At 26.6% G+C, this 17,295-nt stretch overlaps 1 protein-coding gene across 3 annotated transcripts in view; it reads left to right on the top strand.

Moving 5' to 3' along the window:
* Positions 1 to 440: 440 nt before the first annotated feature.
* Positions 441 to 17,295, top strand: part of LOC117167079 (retinol dehydrogenase 14-like) — an 18,501-nt gene continuing 1,646 nt past the window's right edge. Inside the window, exons 1-8 of one of the 3 annotated variants that reach the window (XM_033351697.1) lie at positions 441 to 641; positions 885 to 1,066; positions 1,143 to 1,235; positions 7,800 to 8,036; positions 13,852 to 14,037; positions 14,267 to 14,376; positions 14,844 to 14,933; positions 15,030 to 15,119. In XM_033351697.1, the coding sequence (XP_033207588.1) occupies positions 973 to 1,066; positions 1,143 to 1,235; positions 7,800 to 8,036; positions 13,852 to 14,037; positions 14,267 to 14,376; positions 14,844 to 14,933; positions 15,030 to 15,119 (900 nt within the window). In that variant the 5' untranslated portion in view covers positions 441 to 641; positions 885 to 972. Of the gene's footprint in view, positions 642 to 884; positions 1,067 to 1,142; positions 1,236 to 7,799; positions 8,037 to 13,851; positions 14,038 to 14,266; positions 14,377 to 14,843; positions 14,934 to 15,029; positions 15,213 to 17,295 lie in introns of those variants that run through there. The other 2 variants (XM_033351696.1, XM_033351698.1) reach the window with 2 other exon arrangements.

Raw genomic sequence — 17,295 nt, 5'->3', positions numbered from 1 at the left:
TATTACCTTACATTTCTTATTGACTGAAAATTGCACACTTATTATTTTAAACGGGAAAGAGGAACGACATCTTCATCCAATCAAGAACACGGGTTTCCCAACAAAAATATTTTCAAATTGTTTCAAATGGTTACACGAGTCTATAATACTCCACCCTCCCATATAAAATACCTTTACGAAACAAGCCCCCGATTTTTTTTAATTTTACGTAAAATTGGAACGCTCCTTGTTATAAAATTGGTTAAAATGTCGCCAATTTGAGTAATCATATTTCTCTACATGTATACAATTTTCCGACGCCGTCCCCTCCAGCTCAAAAATGCAGATATATGCCTCGACAAGGTAATTTGATTACATTTGATTTACGTCAAAGGTTTCTAGTATGATTGAAATTGCTTACTGTAGAGGCAGCATGTGCCGCATCTGGTGTGCAATGGAGTTGATGAAAAACTTGATGGGAATTAGCATTTCAAGGATATTTCAATTCAAGTATTATTTCTTGTCTTGCAGTGTATACCCGGCAAGAGTTAAATGTAGTTCATAGTATCTAACATCAAAAAATTAAATTTAAATCTATAAATTCTGATAAGTTAAACTTATAGTCGTATACATTATTTGTTAAATACATCGGTTACTTGAACGTAAGTATCTATATTTTTAGTAAATATATTCTAGTATTACATCAACTACGACTATATGAACACATTTTTTTGTTCCTTTCAATATTGTTCCTTCACTTGTCTTTAAAAGTTTAAACATTTTATATTATTTTTTCTATATGATAACAAAATTAAGGATAACATTACAAGGACAAAAACAATTATCAAAGATTCTAAAAGATATGTTGATCGACGTTTTTTCTCAAAAGTTAATTTCCTTTTCAGAGTGAGGCTTCAGAAACTCACATTTACGTAAGACACGTGCAAAGAAGGTAATTATAGGTTTTCAGTATCGGCTATTAAACAATTAATAATGTTTGAAAGATGCAAAAGAAATCGAAGAAATTCCGAAAAATTTAGCGGAAGATTAGAATGTAAAGTTACAATCATCACTGGGTCAAATTCAGGTAAGTTGATTATTGCTATTACGCACAATTTTTACCACGATTGTTTAATAAAATTTATATTGAATATTATTTTCAGGAATTGGCAAAGCTACAGCTTTAGATTTTGCAAAAAGGGGAGCTAGAGTTATTATGGCATGTCGAAATCTCGCGAAAGCCAATGTGGCTAAAGGTAAAATATATATCTCGTTTATAATCTGTAATTATAGCGGTAAATGTACGCGTGCGAAACGTGCGTTCACCTCCCTGGATTTTTATTTCCTAAAATTAAAAACGTAAAAAATTAAAGAATCCTTAATAGCCAATTTTTAAATATTATGTGTTCGAAAAAGGTTTGAAACCATTTAAACTGTTTTTTAAACTAAAATATGATAGACTATCAGTTGTTGGATTTATTTTTGGAATGATGAAAAATCTTTTTCGTTATTACGCGTTATTTTAAAGTCATAACGCGCGGGAAAAGTTTCCTATTTAATAGTCAAATGTTCAATATAAATATTTCAATGTTGTCTTCAAAAACAAAAACAAATTTTTTATCTTTTTCCGGTGAATAAGCCTTTTTCTTGTTTATAAAATAAACAATTTAAACATTCAGACCTCAGCAATTTTTAAATTTTAGTATCAAATACTTAACTACAAAATCAAAGAATCAGAAATTCTCTGAATTTGAAGTATATAATATTTAAAAATCACAATTATAATAAATTTTTAATGGAGTAAAATTAAAAATTGGAAGAAACGATTTATGTCTATTAAAACTATAATTTTTTTAACTTATATCAGAAAAACTTTTCAATCACTTTAAATGTCACTTATTTAAAATCACATAACGTTATTCAATTTTTTCAATATATTTTTTTAATTGGAAGAGAGAAATTTTTTTCTGAATTAGAAAAGAGAGTTTGTCAATTTTCAACATTTCTAATGTAATTGTTAATAAATGTCTAGTTTAATTAAATTGAAAGGAATTCGATTCTAAGTTTAAGATGTTTGCTTGTAGATGAAAAGGAGGAATTTTCTATTTTCAATTCTTTTTTAAATCGGGAGAAAAAAATTTTTTACTTTTAACTTTTTTATTCGTCATTTGGAAGTAAGGAAATTTTTGCAATTAATTTATTTCCAAAGTGGAAATAGACATTTTTTAACGTTTTTTTTAATTCAAAAAGGAATATTTCGTATTTTTAACATTTTCATTTAATCGAAAAAACGAACTTTTTACTTTTTTTTACTTTTTCATTCTGAGCGGAAGAGTTTACAACTCACCAGAGTTCACAATCTGTTCCGGTCCGAGTTCCGCGAAAATTTAAATTTATTAAATCAAAAATAGCTTTTTTTGTACAAAATATTAATAAGATTGAATAGTTTATTTGTAAAATAAGGTAAGAGAGTAAATCATTCAGTTTCACGAGAAAAAATTTAATATTTTAATTACTGGTCACTTTTTCTTGCATAATTCTGCATTTTACAAACTGAATTTTACTACTGAAAAAAGTGAAAGTACGTGTTTCAATAACATTCTCTATTTTTGTTACCAAATAGTAGAATTTTTAAATAATAGAGATAAAGTTTGTACCAAAAATGACATAGTTCAATTTTTAACCAAAATGATGAGTTTGCAAATAAAAACATTAGTTTTCTACTCAAAAGACAAATTTTTAACAAAAGACATAAATTTCCAACTAAATATTTGAAGTTCTAACTAAAAAAAAAGTATATTTTAAATAAAATAAAACGAATTTTTAACAGAGTTGTTAAATTTCCAACTAAAAAAAAATAATTTTCAACCAAAAGTGGAATAGTGAAATTTTCGGTAAAAAAGATTGATTTTTCAACAATATAGTTCAATTTACAACAAAAGAAGGGAATTTTTAACTAAAAAAAAAACATGTTTAACCAAAAATAAAACTGTTAAATTTTCTATTCAAAAATTAATTTTAAGCAAAAAAGCGAAATTTTCGCTGGAATAGTTTAAGTTTCAGTCATAGAGACGAATTTTGAACTAAAGTAATTAATCTTCTACTATAAAAAATACATTTTAATAAGGCAGTATAAAATATGATGAATTTTCAACCAAAAATTAAATAGTTAATATTCCAACCAAAAAAGAAATTAAATATTTTAATACCAAATAAAAAACAGTTAAATCTGAACAAAGATGACGAATTCGATATGAAATAATTAATTTTTCAGTTCACAAATTAATTTTTTTTTAAATTATATTATTAATTAGAGTTAAATTTTCTGAAAGCCGAAATTTCAACTAAAAAATTAATTTTTAACAAAAAAATAATATGAATTTTTAAGTAAAATAAATGAATTTACAAACAAGAAGAATAATTTCCAAAAAAAAGTCAATTTTCAAACAATAGTTCGATTTTTAACTAGAAAATACCAATTTTTAATCAAATGGTTCATTTTTAAACTTAAACAGGCGAATTTTTAACCCAAAATAGACAATGAAATTTTTAGTTAATCAATTTTTAACGAAAAAAAAGTTTTCACCAAAATAGTTTATTATAAATCAAAAAGATGAACCTTCAACAAACAAAGTAAAATGTAAAAGTTGACATTGCTACCAAAAAATATACTACATTGAAAGGCGTTCAATTTAACCAAAAAGAACAAATTTTCAATGACTCATGTAATTTTTGAAATAAAAAAGATTAATTTTCAAATCAAAATAAAACAGAAACAGATGGAGTTTTAATCTAAAAATATTGTTGTTTTTAGTTTTAACTATTAAAAAAAGAGAAATTTTGAAAAATTTACTTTTAAAAGTTCTTGGCCTGACAATTTAACTTTATTTTAATCTATTTTACGAATGAAATATGAACTTTGATTAATAGCTTGTATAGAATAAGCTATTTTTCAAATATATTAAATTTTGATTTTCGCAGAAACCGGACCAGAACAGATGGCGCACTCTGGTAAAAGGTAAACTTCCCTATTGGAAAAAGAAATTTTTTAATCGTTTTTATTCAAAAAAAATATATATATAATCATAGTATGTCCTAATTTTAGACTTTTTTCAGGTGAAATGGAAGAACTTTTTATTTCAAATTTTTTTCTGAATCGGAAAAAAGAAATTTTTTATTAAAATTTTTTTTATTTAATTGAAAGTCATGAAATTCTGGTGTTTAATATGTTTTGTAATTAGAAACAATTCTTTCCTGTTGATTTATGAATTATAATATGCACATTTTCTATAGTTAACATTTTGTATTAAATTTGAAGACAGGAACTTTTTGTTTATAATTATTTTCTCTGAATTTGAACACCAAACATTTTTTTAGCCTTTTTATTGAATTAAAAGAAAGGTAAATTTTGTATTTAATTTGTTTCTGATGTGAAACAGGGGTTTTTTAAATTTGTAACATTCTGATCAATATTTTTATTGAGTCAAAGGGAGTCAGATTCTATATTTTAGACATTTCTCTTTAGATACAAAGGAGAAATTTTTTTCTGAAATGAAAGAGAGAACAATAACATTTTCATTCAATTGGAAGTGAGGAAATTTTAGTATTAAAATTATTTCTGAATTGGAATAGGAACATTTTGTATTTTTACGATTCGTATAGAATTTAAAGAAATGAACTTTTGATTTATAATTTTTTCTCTGAATTGGAAAAGGAATCACTTTAATCTTTAACATTTTTATTTAATTGAAAAAAAAATTGTATAAATTTGCAAGAATCTGTATTATCAGCAGAGAGATGGTGACCTGCGATCAGTGAAGATATCTTTCACCCACCGTGAAAACAGAAATTAACATTATCGATCTAAGTTAACTCTTTGAATAACCGAAATTCTTCACGCCTTTTCAAACTAGATTGAGCTATGAATTAAAAACTTTTTTAATTACATTTTTTCTGAAAAAAGATTTTCTCCATCGCTCTGCTAGTGATCAAAAGAAGGTGTTAAATATTATATTAATACAAGTCGATTTCACAAGGAATCTGTATTATCATAAGAGAAAAAAATGTAATTTTATAAAATGTATAAATTTGTTTTTGAATTGAGAGTGAGACCTTTTTAATTTCCAACATTTTCATTTATAATTGAATTGAGTTGAAGGGGTTCAGATTCTTTATTTTAGACATTTTTCTTCAGATAAGAAAGAGGAATTGTATATATTTTCAATTTTTTCTTCATCGTAGTAGAGACATTTTTTACGTTTGAAATTGTAGCGTTTAAAATTGAATAATTAAAAACTTCAATCTTTTAAATTTAGATAATTTTCAATTTGAAGTGATTAAAATATGATAATTTAAAATTGGAAACTAAGTTTAATGTTGCGAAGTCAAAGCTTTTGAATTTCTAGAATTCCATAACCTTTTAATTTGCCTCTTAAATTAAATTATTTTTAAAAAAAAGTAATTTTAAGTGGGGAACATTAAAAAAAATTTTTTAATGTATCATGGAACGTTAAAAATAAACTAATCTTAACTTTATTCAGGACTGAAAAAAATGTCGACTGCCAAAAGTCGTGACATTAAAACTTTTTCATGCACAAAACCCTTTGAAATTTCACTGATTCTAAATCATTTTAAACTTGTAAAGAAAATGATTCATTTTTAAATTAATAATATAATAACAAAATATGTAATAATAAAATTAATAATGAATGATGGATACATTTTAGATAGTCCTATTTTTACCTATTTTTTAAACTAACCAATTTTTAAGTTTTTAATTACAAATCGTTTCATTTTTTATACTTAATTACTAATTATTTATCGTTCTTAAATACTTCTGGTTATTTGTATACAAACTGTTAATATAATTAATATTTGTTTTAACGATTTCTTTTTGGAATGATCATTAAAAATAGAAAAAATAAAAGTAACTTACTTTAAGCTTCTATATCTTTCCGTACTTATGTGAAAAAATTATTTAAACAAATATTAAATATTTGCAAAATTTGTAAAACATTGAACAATTTAACGATATCCGACACGTCGAACCAAATTTATAAATAAAAAGCCAATTTTTTAAATTAAATTTCTATCAAATGCACTTTTCAAAAAATTGTTTAAACATTTGGATAATAGTTTCAACCAAAAATATTGATTTTAACAATGACACATTTCTGCATTAATTACAGAAAAAGATTAATTTCAAGGATGAATTTCAGAATACATTTTTTAGGTTTTTTAACAAATACAAATTTATTAGATAGTGGGATAGTAATTTCTTAATGGCTAATAGACTACAGTTTTCTACCTCTTTTTAAGAAACAATTACAACAAAATAATTATTATTATTTAGGCCATTAATGAATGCTTTTAACATATATTACTCTTCCTAGCAATGATTAATTGTTGAATTGAATGTAAAAATGTACCTTTCAATCAGTAGGTAAAACATCATTTATTTAAACAAATAGAAATCGTTTAAAAACTTGTCGAGTAAAAATAATGCACAGCATAGAAAAGAATACCTCAGCTCAAATGTGTCGATTATGCTCAAAATTGAACATTTCAGTTTTTAGGGGCATTTTTTGGGATTAAATATGGGAGGTTAGGTGCGTGCAAATTTAAATTAATTTTTCAGAAAAAATTTGTTTGAGACTACTTAAGGGCATGTGATACTTACAGTTTCCCCGGCTTCTTTTCCACAAAAATGCAAATTTTTAAAAACTGAATTCGGAGATGCTATAAAATATCATAACGGACGTCCCGGGACTCTTTTGAGGGATATAATAACAAAAAAATTTATTGTGCTAAATAAAAATTTTATGTATATGCATTATTTTGAGGTTACGTCGTTTTTCATCTCTGCCTTTCCGATAATCTGGAAATTATTTATTAAATAAACTTTTTTGATTGGCTGCAAACAAGGTTAGTTCCGGCAGATTGGTTACTATGTTTATTTGTAAGTCCAAAGTTTTCGGCCAAAAATATTGTGTAGTTTGGAAGTAACGCTCGTGTGAATTGTAACATACAGAACCTTGAAATGTACACGCACGTTGTTAGCAATATCAAAAAAATTTCACAAAAAAATACAAAAAAAGTGTGCGGGAACGTCCGTTAGCATGTTCGCTATCATCTCCCAGATTTTGAAGGCAAAATATTTCTTATCCTACGAAAACAGCCGGGGGAATCTAACACTGAAAAAATCGATACTATTTCCTAAGCACTATGCAAATTAAACACATTTTGCTAAATTAAAACTTTTTTGAATTAACCTACAAAAAATTGTGTGGGGACGTCCGTTAGAATGTTCGCTATCATTTCCCAAATTTTTAAGACAAAATATTTATTATTCTAGAAAAAAAGCCGGGGGAACCTAATACTGGTGAAATCGACAATTTTCTAAGTATCACATGTCCTTAACAAATTCTGATAATCTTCGAGAAGATTAGTTAAGGGGTGGCATGCCCAATTTTCGATAAAACAAATTTCAGCAGTTTCCTAGTTCCCGTATATATTTCGAATCATTTTCAAAAATTTCAGCACACTATATTTATTTTTCTAATTATCAACCTGTTTGATATAAGAAATTTTAATTGGTCAAGTAACAGACTGTTACATGCCATTAATAATTCTAGAACCGTTGAAATTTATATATGCTCTCCGATTGGAAACTTTCTAAATTAATGAATTAAAACTTGGAGCGTTAAAAATTAACCAATTTGAGCAGAAACATTGGAGCCCCAATGTGGGCAGAATAAATGAGTGAATGATTGACTGATAGATTATTATATATGATACAATAAAATAATTTCATTTGACAGAGGAAATTGTGAAACTATCTGGAAATGAAAATGTTGTGGTTCGTCATGTGGATTTGGCATCACTCAGAAGTGTCAGAAATTTCGCTCAAAATATAATTTCAACAGAAGACCGATTACATGTCCTTGTGAACAATGCAGGAATTGCTGGAGTTGCGAATATAAAATCTGAAGATGATATCGATTTGGGATTACAAGTGAACCATTATGCACCTTTCTTACTAACAAATTTATTAATAGGTATGATCGTATTTTACTTTATTTTATATCACTTTTGTAATTATTTTCCTGAAAAATAATTCTAATTTCATTAACAAAAATTTCAAAAATGTTTAATTTTTTAGAGTTCTAAAGTTCTGATCCTCAAAAAAGAGTTCGACCAAAAAATATCTTGAAACTTTTCAAACAAGTCAAAATTCAAATAACTATGGAACTTTAAAGAAAATCTTATACTTTTTTATATTTTTTAATTTTGAGCGTTCCAAGAGTTCTGTTCAGAGTTTTGCCTTCTCCCCCCAGAAGAGTTCTGCCAAAATGTCTAGGAACACTTATCAATCAAGTCAAAATTTAAAGAACTACGTAACTTAAAAAAACCAACAATTTTCGAATTTTAAGTGTTCCCAGAGTTCTAATCGAAGTTCTGCCCCCCCCCCCCTTTCCAGGAAGAATTCTACCAAAAAGTCTAATGACACTTAGCGATTCAATGAAAATTTAAAGATCCGCGGCACTTTAATACGAACCAAAATTTAATATTTTTTTAATTTGTAGAGTTGCAAGAGTTCTAAACAGGCTTTTGTTTATACGCTAAAATAATTCTACAAAAAAGTCTTTTGATACTTTTCGATCAAGTCGAAATTCAAAGAACTTAGGAACTTGAAAAAACACAACATTTTAAACAATATTAAATTTTAAAGTACAGTGAAACTCTTCTACTGTGCGGGTTTTGGGACTGACGGTGGGCGGGTGCAAAATCGATATAGTACAGCTCCAGATCCAAACGCTTTTGTTTGATCACGCCTGAACAAACCCTGCGAACCCCTCGCAGCTTTTGTTACATTTACCTGCGGTGCGTCGTAAATTATCGGAACGACTACAGTGGAGCACCCGATCTAAGAGTTTCACTGTATTCCAAGAGTTATAATCATATTTCAGCCAGAAAGTGTTCTACCGAAAATGTATACGAAACTTTTTGATCAAGTAAAAATTCAAGGAACTACGAAACCTGAAAGAAAACCAAGATTTATTATTTTTTAATTTCGAGAGTTCCAAGAGTTCTGATCAGAATTCTGCCTCCTTCCCATCCCTTCCAGAAGAGTTCTACCAAATATTCTCGATACACTTTTCGGCCAAGTCAAAATTCAAAAAACTACGAAACTTTGAAAAAACCAAGATTTTTAAAAATTCAAAGAACCACGGAACTTCAAGGAAAACTAAGATTTAAACATTTTTTAAACATTGAGACTTTCGAGATTTCTTAATCGATGCCCCCCCCCCTCCCATCAGCAGAGTTCCACACATATATGCACTCGAGTTACGGTCATTGGTCAAAATCCACAAGGGGCATTTCTCGAGTTGCGGGCTCGGATCAGTGCCAGGGACCTTTCCCCTCCGGGCCTTCTTTCCCTCTCTACTTGAGGCTTCCTTCATTCCCTTCGTCCCATTTTTTCCCCGAAAATTACCTTGAAACTTTTTCCAGGCTTAGGACTAGCAGCATTTTCTACGTTTACATTTTCTACGTGATTACAAACAGTCGTTACATTAAAACTAAATATATACGAGTAAAAACTTGCGCGAAACGTTACGAAAAAACTCTAAATCTCGTCATGAAACATTCTTCTAGCATTAACATTTCAATCATTTCATTAATAAGAGATTGCTCTTTTTCTATATTTTATTTTCTCTTCTTTCCCTTGCTTTTTATTTTTATGTAGGGACTCGTTTGGACTTCTAACAAAGCTTCGAACAAATTATAAATTTCAATATACTCTTAATAATAATTTTTGAAATGCAGTGAAACACTTCAATAGCCCTCCCTTCTGTAGCCCTTCCAAGAATTGACCCCGCGCAGAATGTTGGTGCAACAGGAGCTGCGCGGAGTGCGCGGGGTCTGCGCTTGTCACTCAAGCGAGCACTCAGGCGAGCACTCAGGCGAGCACTCAGGCTTATAAAAGAAAAGCAGAGTGGGCTATAATGAGTTAGTTCCCACCCACCATCAGCCCCAAAATCAGCGCTATAGAAGAGTTTGACTGTATAATCATAAAACTTTTGAACTATACTATCTAATACTACAATGGCTGCATATCATTAAGGAAGGAAAATTATGCTTTTTACGTTCTGAAGCTAAATGAGCAAATGCAGTAGCATATGAATCCTTTTTCATTTTGTCGAGAAGTAAGAAAGTATCCAAAACCATATTATCGTGATTTTCTATATGTACGTAGCCATTTCGTACCAATTAAGAAAATCCCCTCTGACTCTACTGCCCTGAAATCGTCGTATTGGTGGGGGGAGAGAAGTCTGAACAAAACTTCTCCGACCTAAAGTGACCGCGTTTGCGAATTAAGGGTTCTTTTTACCGTAGACTGCAACTCGAGTGCAGCCCCCACCCACACAAAAGGATGAAAGAAATTAAATTATGGACAAAAACTTAGAAGACCTTAATTAACAAAATGTGAAAATGAACTTTTGTTTCCTGTAAAAAATAATTGTCAGTACGGACAGTAAGATTTTAGGGACAATTTAAAATGATTTCGGTTTTATTTTGAAAAGACTTATTTAAATTTTTAAAGACTTCAAAATATATCGAAAAAGAATCTGAAATATTTTAAGACAATTTTTTTAATTTGTAGAATTTAAATTTTTTAACAAAACTGAATTATTTCTAAAGATATTGAGAAACTTTAATAAGATTTTAAACTAATTTAAATCTTGAGAATATTTCACAAAATTTTTAACAAAATATAGATTTTTGAATATTTCAAAAAAGATCAGCTTTTTCAGAAATTTAAAATGTTTCAAGAGAATGAAAATAGATATCGTTGACCTAGAATTATACTACGCCATATCCACTTTTTAACATTTTTGCACTAATATTATTTTTAGGTTCGTCAAGGGTTAAACTTTGTTTTTAAATAAATTTTTCCCTGAAATTTATTTTCTTCAGCTGTTACAATTATTGATTAAAATAGTGACGTTAATTAAAAGTCAGAATTATATCACGCCATGTCCTTTTGCTTCTTTACATAGGAAACTTTATAGCGGTAACATTTTCGAAAAAAATTTCATTCATTTAATCAAACGTTCCCGAATTAAAAAATTTATAATATTCATGTGCGTGTGTATGTGAATATGTGTTGATATGTAGATGGCACAATTTTTTGTGAATAAAATAACTTCAAAACGGTTGCACATTATAATATTTTATAATATTTTGAAACTCGGTTTTTTACAGCAAAACCTTTTTTATTAACATAATTGAAAGTTGATGCAACAATATAAAAAATTCCTTGGTACTAGGAGAATCAATGGACCTAACATACGAGTATTAATACATTTTATTAAATAGCAAGAAAGTTATGGTCATTTATATTATATTCAAATTCGATTCTTATCGCAAAGATTCTGTCATTCTGATAAACTAAAGTTGACGCTAGAACAGTAAAAACTTTATGATCATAAATTTTCATATAAAATAATTTTGACAATTTTTGTAGAAAAAAGCATAAATCTGGGAAAGAGATAGGGTGCGACCGAACTTTTCTCTTCGAAAAATTACCATTTTAAATACGAAATTGGATTTGTCTGATTTGCCATTGTATTTTAAAAATTTTTTATAATATTTTGTAACTTCGTATTTTTGGTACATTTCTATTTTTAATTGATCAAAATGAAAACTTTATTTTGTCTATTATAATAGACAAATCTCTTGTAATAATGCAACAGAATAATGTAAGCTATAATTCTGTTAAACTATTTACTTTAGAATTTTATTATAAATAGTTTCTTAATCATTATTTTGTGGACTTGGTGTACAATTATTCTGAGCAAAACTGAATTTTTTTAATCTCATATTGCGCTATGTCCAAAACCAATTTTTCGACTCAGCTAAAGTACATTCGTAATAATATTAAGATTAGTTCTAATATTTTCTTGATCATGCATTATTTTTGACCGATAGACTTATTTCGACACTTGACAACGTTTTTGTAGAGTATGTTATGGTTAAACTTTAAAACTAATTTTCTCAGTTTAAAAGTTGAGGTACATGGCGTACTGTCCCTTAAAGGCGACGATTTCTTAAGATTTGTGGGAAAATTTCAATTGATTTTTCATTTTAAAAAATTAATTTTAAAAGAAAATTGAACAAGATTTCAAAACATTTAAAATGTTTTTCTTAAATGCCCAAAAAGTATTTCATAGATTTGAAATAAACATTTCTAAATTTTGCAAGATTATAAAATTTTAGAAAAATATCTGAATAAGTTTAAAAGATATTTAGAGGCTTTGAAAAGATTTAAAAATAATTTTAAACTTGAAAGGGTATAAATAATATTTTTTTCAACTGCATTTTTTAAGATTTACAAAAAAAGAAGCTTCTTGAGAAGTTTAAAAGGTTTCAAGAGAATAAAAAAATCTTTCTCAGGACTCCTGGGAAAATTATAAACGATTTTTTTTATTTAAAAAGTTAGTTTGAAGAGAAAATTAAAAAAGATTTTTTTAAATACGATTTCCTAAAATGACGAAAAAGAATTAAAAAGATTTTTAAACAGATTTGTTAAGCAAGATTACAAAGATTAAAAAACAGTCGAATAAGATTCAGAAGCTTTAAAAAGATTTCATAAAATCCAAACAAAATGTAGATTATTGAAGATTTTTAAAAAATAAACTTTTCAAGAATTTTGAAAGGTATGTAAAGAATAACAATTTTTTTGGCTGGAAAAATGTTTAATGAAAGATAACAACATTTTAGAAAAGCTTGAAGTGAGTTTACAAAATAATTAGAAGTTTCAAACGAATACAAAAGTAATTTAAAACATATAATTTAAAAAAAAATGTCGACCAAAAAAAACAAATTTTCTTAGAATTGCGGGTAAAATTTTAAATGATTAGACATTCAAAAAATTTATTTTGGAAAACAATTTCAAAAACTTTAAAAGATGTCTAAAAATGTCGAAAAAATGGACAAGATTTTATGAAATTTTTAAAAATTTTAAATATCACTTTAAAATGCCACTTTACAAGATATATCGAAATTCATCTGTTTTGATTAATAATTCAAAAACTTTGTTAAAACTTCATCTTTCTTATGAATTTAACTCTTTTTTTATTTCAATTCAAATCAATTAAGTCGAAATTCGTCTAGAATTCTTCTGTCTTGGTTGAAAATTTAAATAATTTGTTAAAAATTGATGTCTTTTTTTTTAATTTCTCTCCCCAGAATTCATTTTCCATCAATTTTCAACAAAAAAGTTTAATAAATTCTTTGTTGAAAACTAAACTGTTCTAGTTATGGAATTCACTACTTTGATTAAAAAAATCGTATTTTGGGATAAATCCAACTGTTCTTCATTCAAAATAAAAATATTTTTTACCGAAACATTAACTATTTAATTTTTTCTTGAGAATTCATCTTTTTTGGTTGAGAATTCCATTTCTGGCTTAACAGTTTCTTAACACTTTAAAGAAATTCCTTATTGATTAGTTAAAGATTGATCATTTAGGTTGAAAATTTATCTCTTTGGTTGCAGATAAATTATTTTGTAGAAAATTCGTCTTTGGATACAAATTTAACCGTTTTTGGTTTAAAATGCAACTATTTATTTGAAAATTAATCTGTTTCGGTGTTTTATTAAAAATTGAAATCTTTGTTTGTTGTTGAAAATTCAACTGAGTTTTTAAAAATTACCTTCTTTGTTGAAATTTTTCTTGTACGTATGTGAAACATTCAAAATCTTTTTAAGTTTTTTTTAAATCGTAGGAAAAAGTACACGCGTGCTTTTTTATTCTTGAAATGCAATGTCATTTTTCAATATAGTATCGCTTTTTTCTTTTACAGATTTGTTAAGAAAATCAGCTCCTAGTCGTATCATACACGTATCTTCCAAAATGCATAAAATGGGATCTTTAGATTTTGATAATATGAACTGTGAAAAAGGAATGAATATTTTAACGGTTTATGTCAATAGTAAATTATACAATGTAATTGGTAGCAATGAAATTGCAAGACGTTTGGAAGGAACAGGTAAGGACATTTTTTTTAAATTTTTTTGATGAACTTTTATTTCTAAATAAAAAATGGATTTTTTATCAGTTTTAATTAGCATTAAATTTTAAAAGATTATCATAATATGATGTTATCCACTTATTATTACTATTATGCTATAGTTTGAATATGTCTATTGTGATAAGTACTATTTTTAAACAAGCGTGATTAAAAGAAAAAAATTAAAATATATTTTTTTATATTTAAGGTGTTACGTCGAACAGTTTACATCCTGGTGTCATCAGAACTGAGATTTATCAAAACTTTAATGCTGTGGGTAGATACCTTCTAAATAAAACATGTGACCTATTTTTTAAGGTAAAAAGATATTATCTATTAAAAACACACACAACAAAAATTAAAACAATTATTTATGTATTATATTTTGTATTGATTTATTTTTCATTCCATTCAAAAATACGAAAAACAATAGTTGAATTTAAACAAGTTACTTATCACTGAAAAATGTGAGACAAAAGAAAAAATTATCATTTTTCTTAAAAATGAGATTGAAAGCTTTCCTTGAATTATTTATAATGATGGAAATACAAAAGAAAATAAGTTTATATTTATTTAAATTGAAAACATGCATTTTCAAGCCATTCAGAAAATTTAAAAAAATCAATGAAAGATCTCATATATTTATGTAATAATTCACATGCGAATTTGGATTTTTTAATTTGTTAACTAAGAAGTTACAACTTCAGAGTGTCTGTGTGTGTTCAGATTTCAAAATCCTTTTTTTCAATTTCCCTCATTTATAATTAAATTGTTAAATGTTTCAGACAGCAGAGCAGGGCGCACAAACAACAATTTACTTAGCAGTTAGTGATGAGGTTGCCAATTGTTCAGGAAGATATTTCAAAGATTGCAAGGTATAATTAATTAATTAGATATTTGCTTTAACTAATTCAAATTTACAGATCTTAAATTTAAGGATATAATTTACTACAATTAAACTTCCTATTAAGAATTATTGGTTTAGGAGGACAGGCCAGCATCCATCGCACAGGATAGAGAAGTTGGCGAAATTTTTTGGGAAAAATGCTGTGAGATTTTAAGTATGAAACCTATAGAGAGATTCATTTAATTTTTGTTATCTTATTTCTAAATATAATATATTACTTTATTTACCCTAAATTTTATATATAACTCTTCCACATCCTGATGACCGAGAGTTTTGAACCTAAATTTTAAGTTCAAGTAAGTTTAGGCAATTTTAAATTTTAGATTACTTTAATTCTTTATTTTTCAGTTTTAAGAATCCTTTTTTTTTTGACGCAAAACTTTTTCTTGTATGTGTAAAAATTAAAATAACTTTCTGCCTCTTTTTAAAAGAAGTTTATTGTTTTGTTTACATATATAATTAATGCAAAATACGAGCAGATATTTTTATTATATCTATATTGTTTAAACATTAAACATTGAAATTTTACAAAAAAGGGCTGAAAAACGATTTAATTTTCAACTTAAAAAATCCTTGGGACCTAAGAAAAAGATAATAAAATAATATTTGGCAGCATTCATCAAGTGCTTTTAGGCTAATTGTTGTGTTTTATATTTATTAAACTTTCGATTTTTACGTGAAATCTTCCATAACATAAGCTGCAATATTAAACTTTTTTCGGCAAGGAAGTTAAATATAATAGTTTGATATTCCGATTTGATTTATGTATTGCTGATCAGCATGTCTCGCAAGAAATGCTGAAATCATTAAAATTATTTTAATACTTGAGGCACGAACCTAAGGCATTTATTGTCACAATGCTTTGTAAACTTCAGTTTAATCAACACGTTTTCTTAATATTTTTCAAGGTATATTAGATTAAATAAAAAATAATTAAAACATTCAATTATAAGGAGGAAAATAAATAAGATAATATAAATAAATTCATTAATCGTATTGATATTGTTTACCTTCTTCTCACAGAAATTCTGTCGTTTATATTTATTATTTGAGCCACTTTCTTCAGTTGGCAAGATAAATTATTTATATAACCTATTAAAGGGTCTCGTGCAAAATGTATAGAAAAGGCCTTTCGGTCAAATTTGGTGAAAGTTCGAATGATCATTAAAATGAGGCAAAAATTTTTTACATTTCACAGAAAAAACAGAAGATAAACTCTACATCGATTTCCGATGAAAGATTCGCTGCAACAAAAATTAACTGTACAGGATAAACTTTATCGAAGTATCGGTTAAACTTTTTTTTTGTTTTTCCATGACGACACAAATGTTTTGAGAAACACGAAGTTGTCTGAATAAAACTTTATCTCTCTCAAAAATTTCCTGCAACAAATTTTATAAATATTTTTTTCTGTATTCGGAAATTTTTTCAAATGCTCTAAACACAGGCGAAATAAGGCTATTTCACGAAAATTGGGGAATAAAATTTTTAATTTAAAATTAATATGAGTTAAATTTTCAACTTTAATGATAAATTTTGAACTAAGAAAATCAATCGTGTAGTGAAAGAAAATTCAACAAAATAAATGTATTTTTATCGAAAAATTTTTATTTGTTACCAAAAATGTAACACTTCAATATTCCGTTGAATAAGAAATAATTTTCAACCAAAAAACAACTAATTACATCACTACTACTAATACTAATACTAATACTTCAAGTTTCAACCAAGTAGAATAAATTTTGACCAAAAGTCATGAATTCTCAATCAAAAAAGGTTGATACATTAACCAAAGAAGATTTTTATTTTAAAACAAAACCAGTCGAATTCTTATAAAAAGGACGAATTTTTAACAAATTAGTTGAATCTTAAACCGAAACAGGTTTGGTTTAAAGCAAACAGTTGCATTTTTAACAATAAAACATTAAATTTTTACCAATAAACATAAATTTTTACACAAAAAAGAAGAATTTTCAACAACAGAAATTAAATTTTTAACCAAAAAAATATTTTTGTACAAAGTATTCAATTAAAAAAAAAATAAATAAAAATTCTGAACAACGAATTCAACGAAAAATATAATTTCCAACTGAATATAGTTAAATTCTCTGTACCAAACTGTCACACTTCAAGATAAAATAAGAATTTTCAACCAAAGATTTTAATTTTTAACCAAAAAATTGAATCCTTACAGAAATAAAATTGATTTTTAACCAAATAATTTCATTTTTAACTAAGGAAGATAAATAAAAAGAGATGAAAAAGAAAGAAAAAAAAAGCAATCAACACATTCATTAATGTTACATTAAGCAGTTGAATTTTCCACCCAA

Source organism: Belonocnema kinseyi, chromosome 2 (genome assembly GCF_010883055.1).
Source record: "Belonocnema kinseyi isolate 2016_QV_RU_SX_M_011 chromosome 2, B_treatae_v1, whole genome shotgun sequence".
In the NCBI taxonomy this organism is placed as follows: Eukaryota; Metazoa; Arthropoda; class Insecta; order Hymenoptera; family Cynipidae; genus Belonocnema; species Belonocnema kinseyi.
This window is presented reverse-complemented; position numbering and strand designations above follow the sequence as displayed.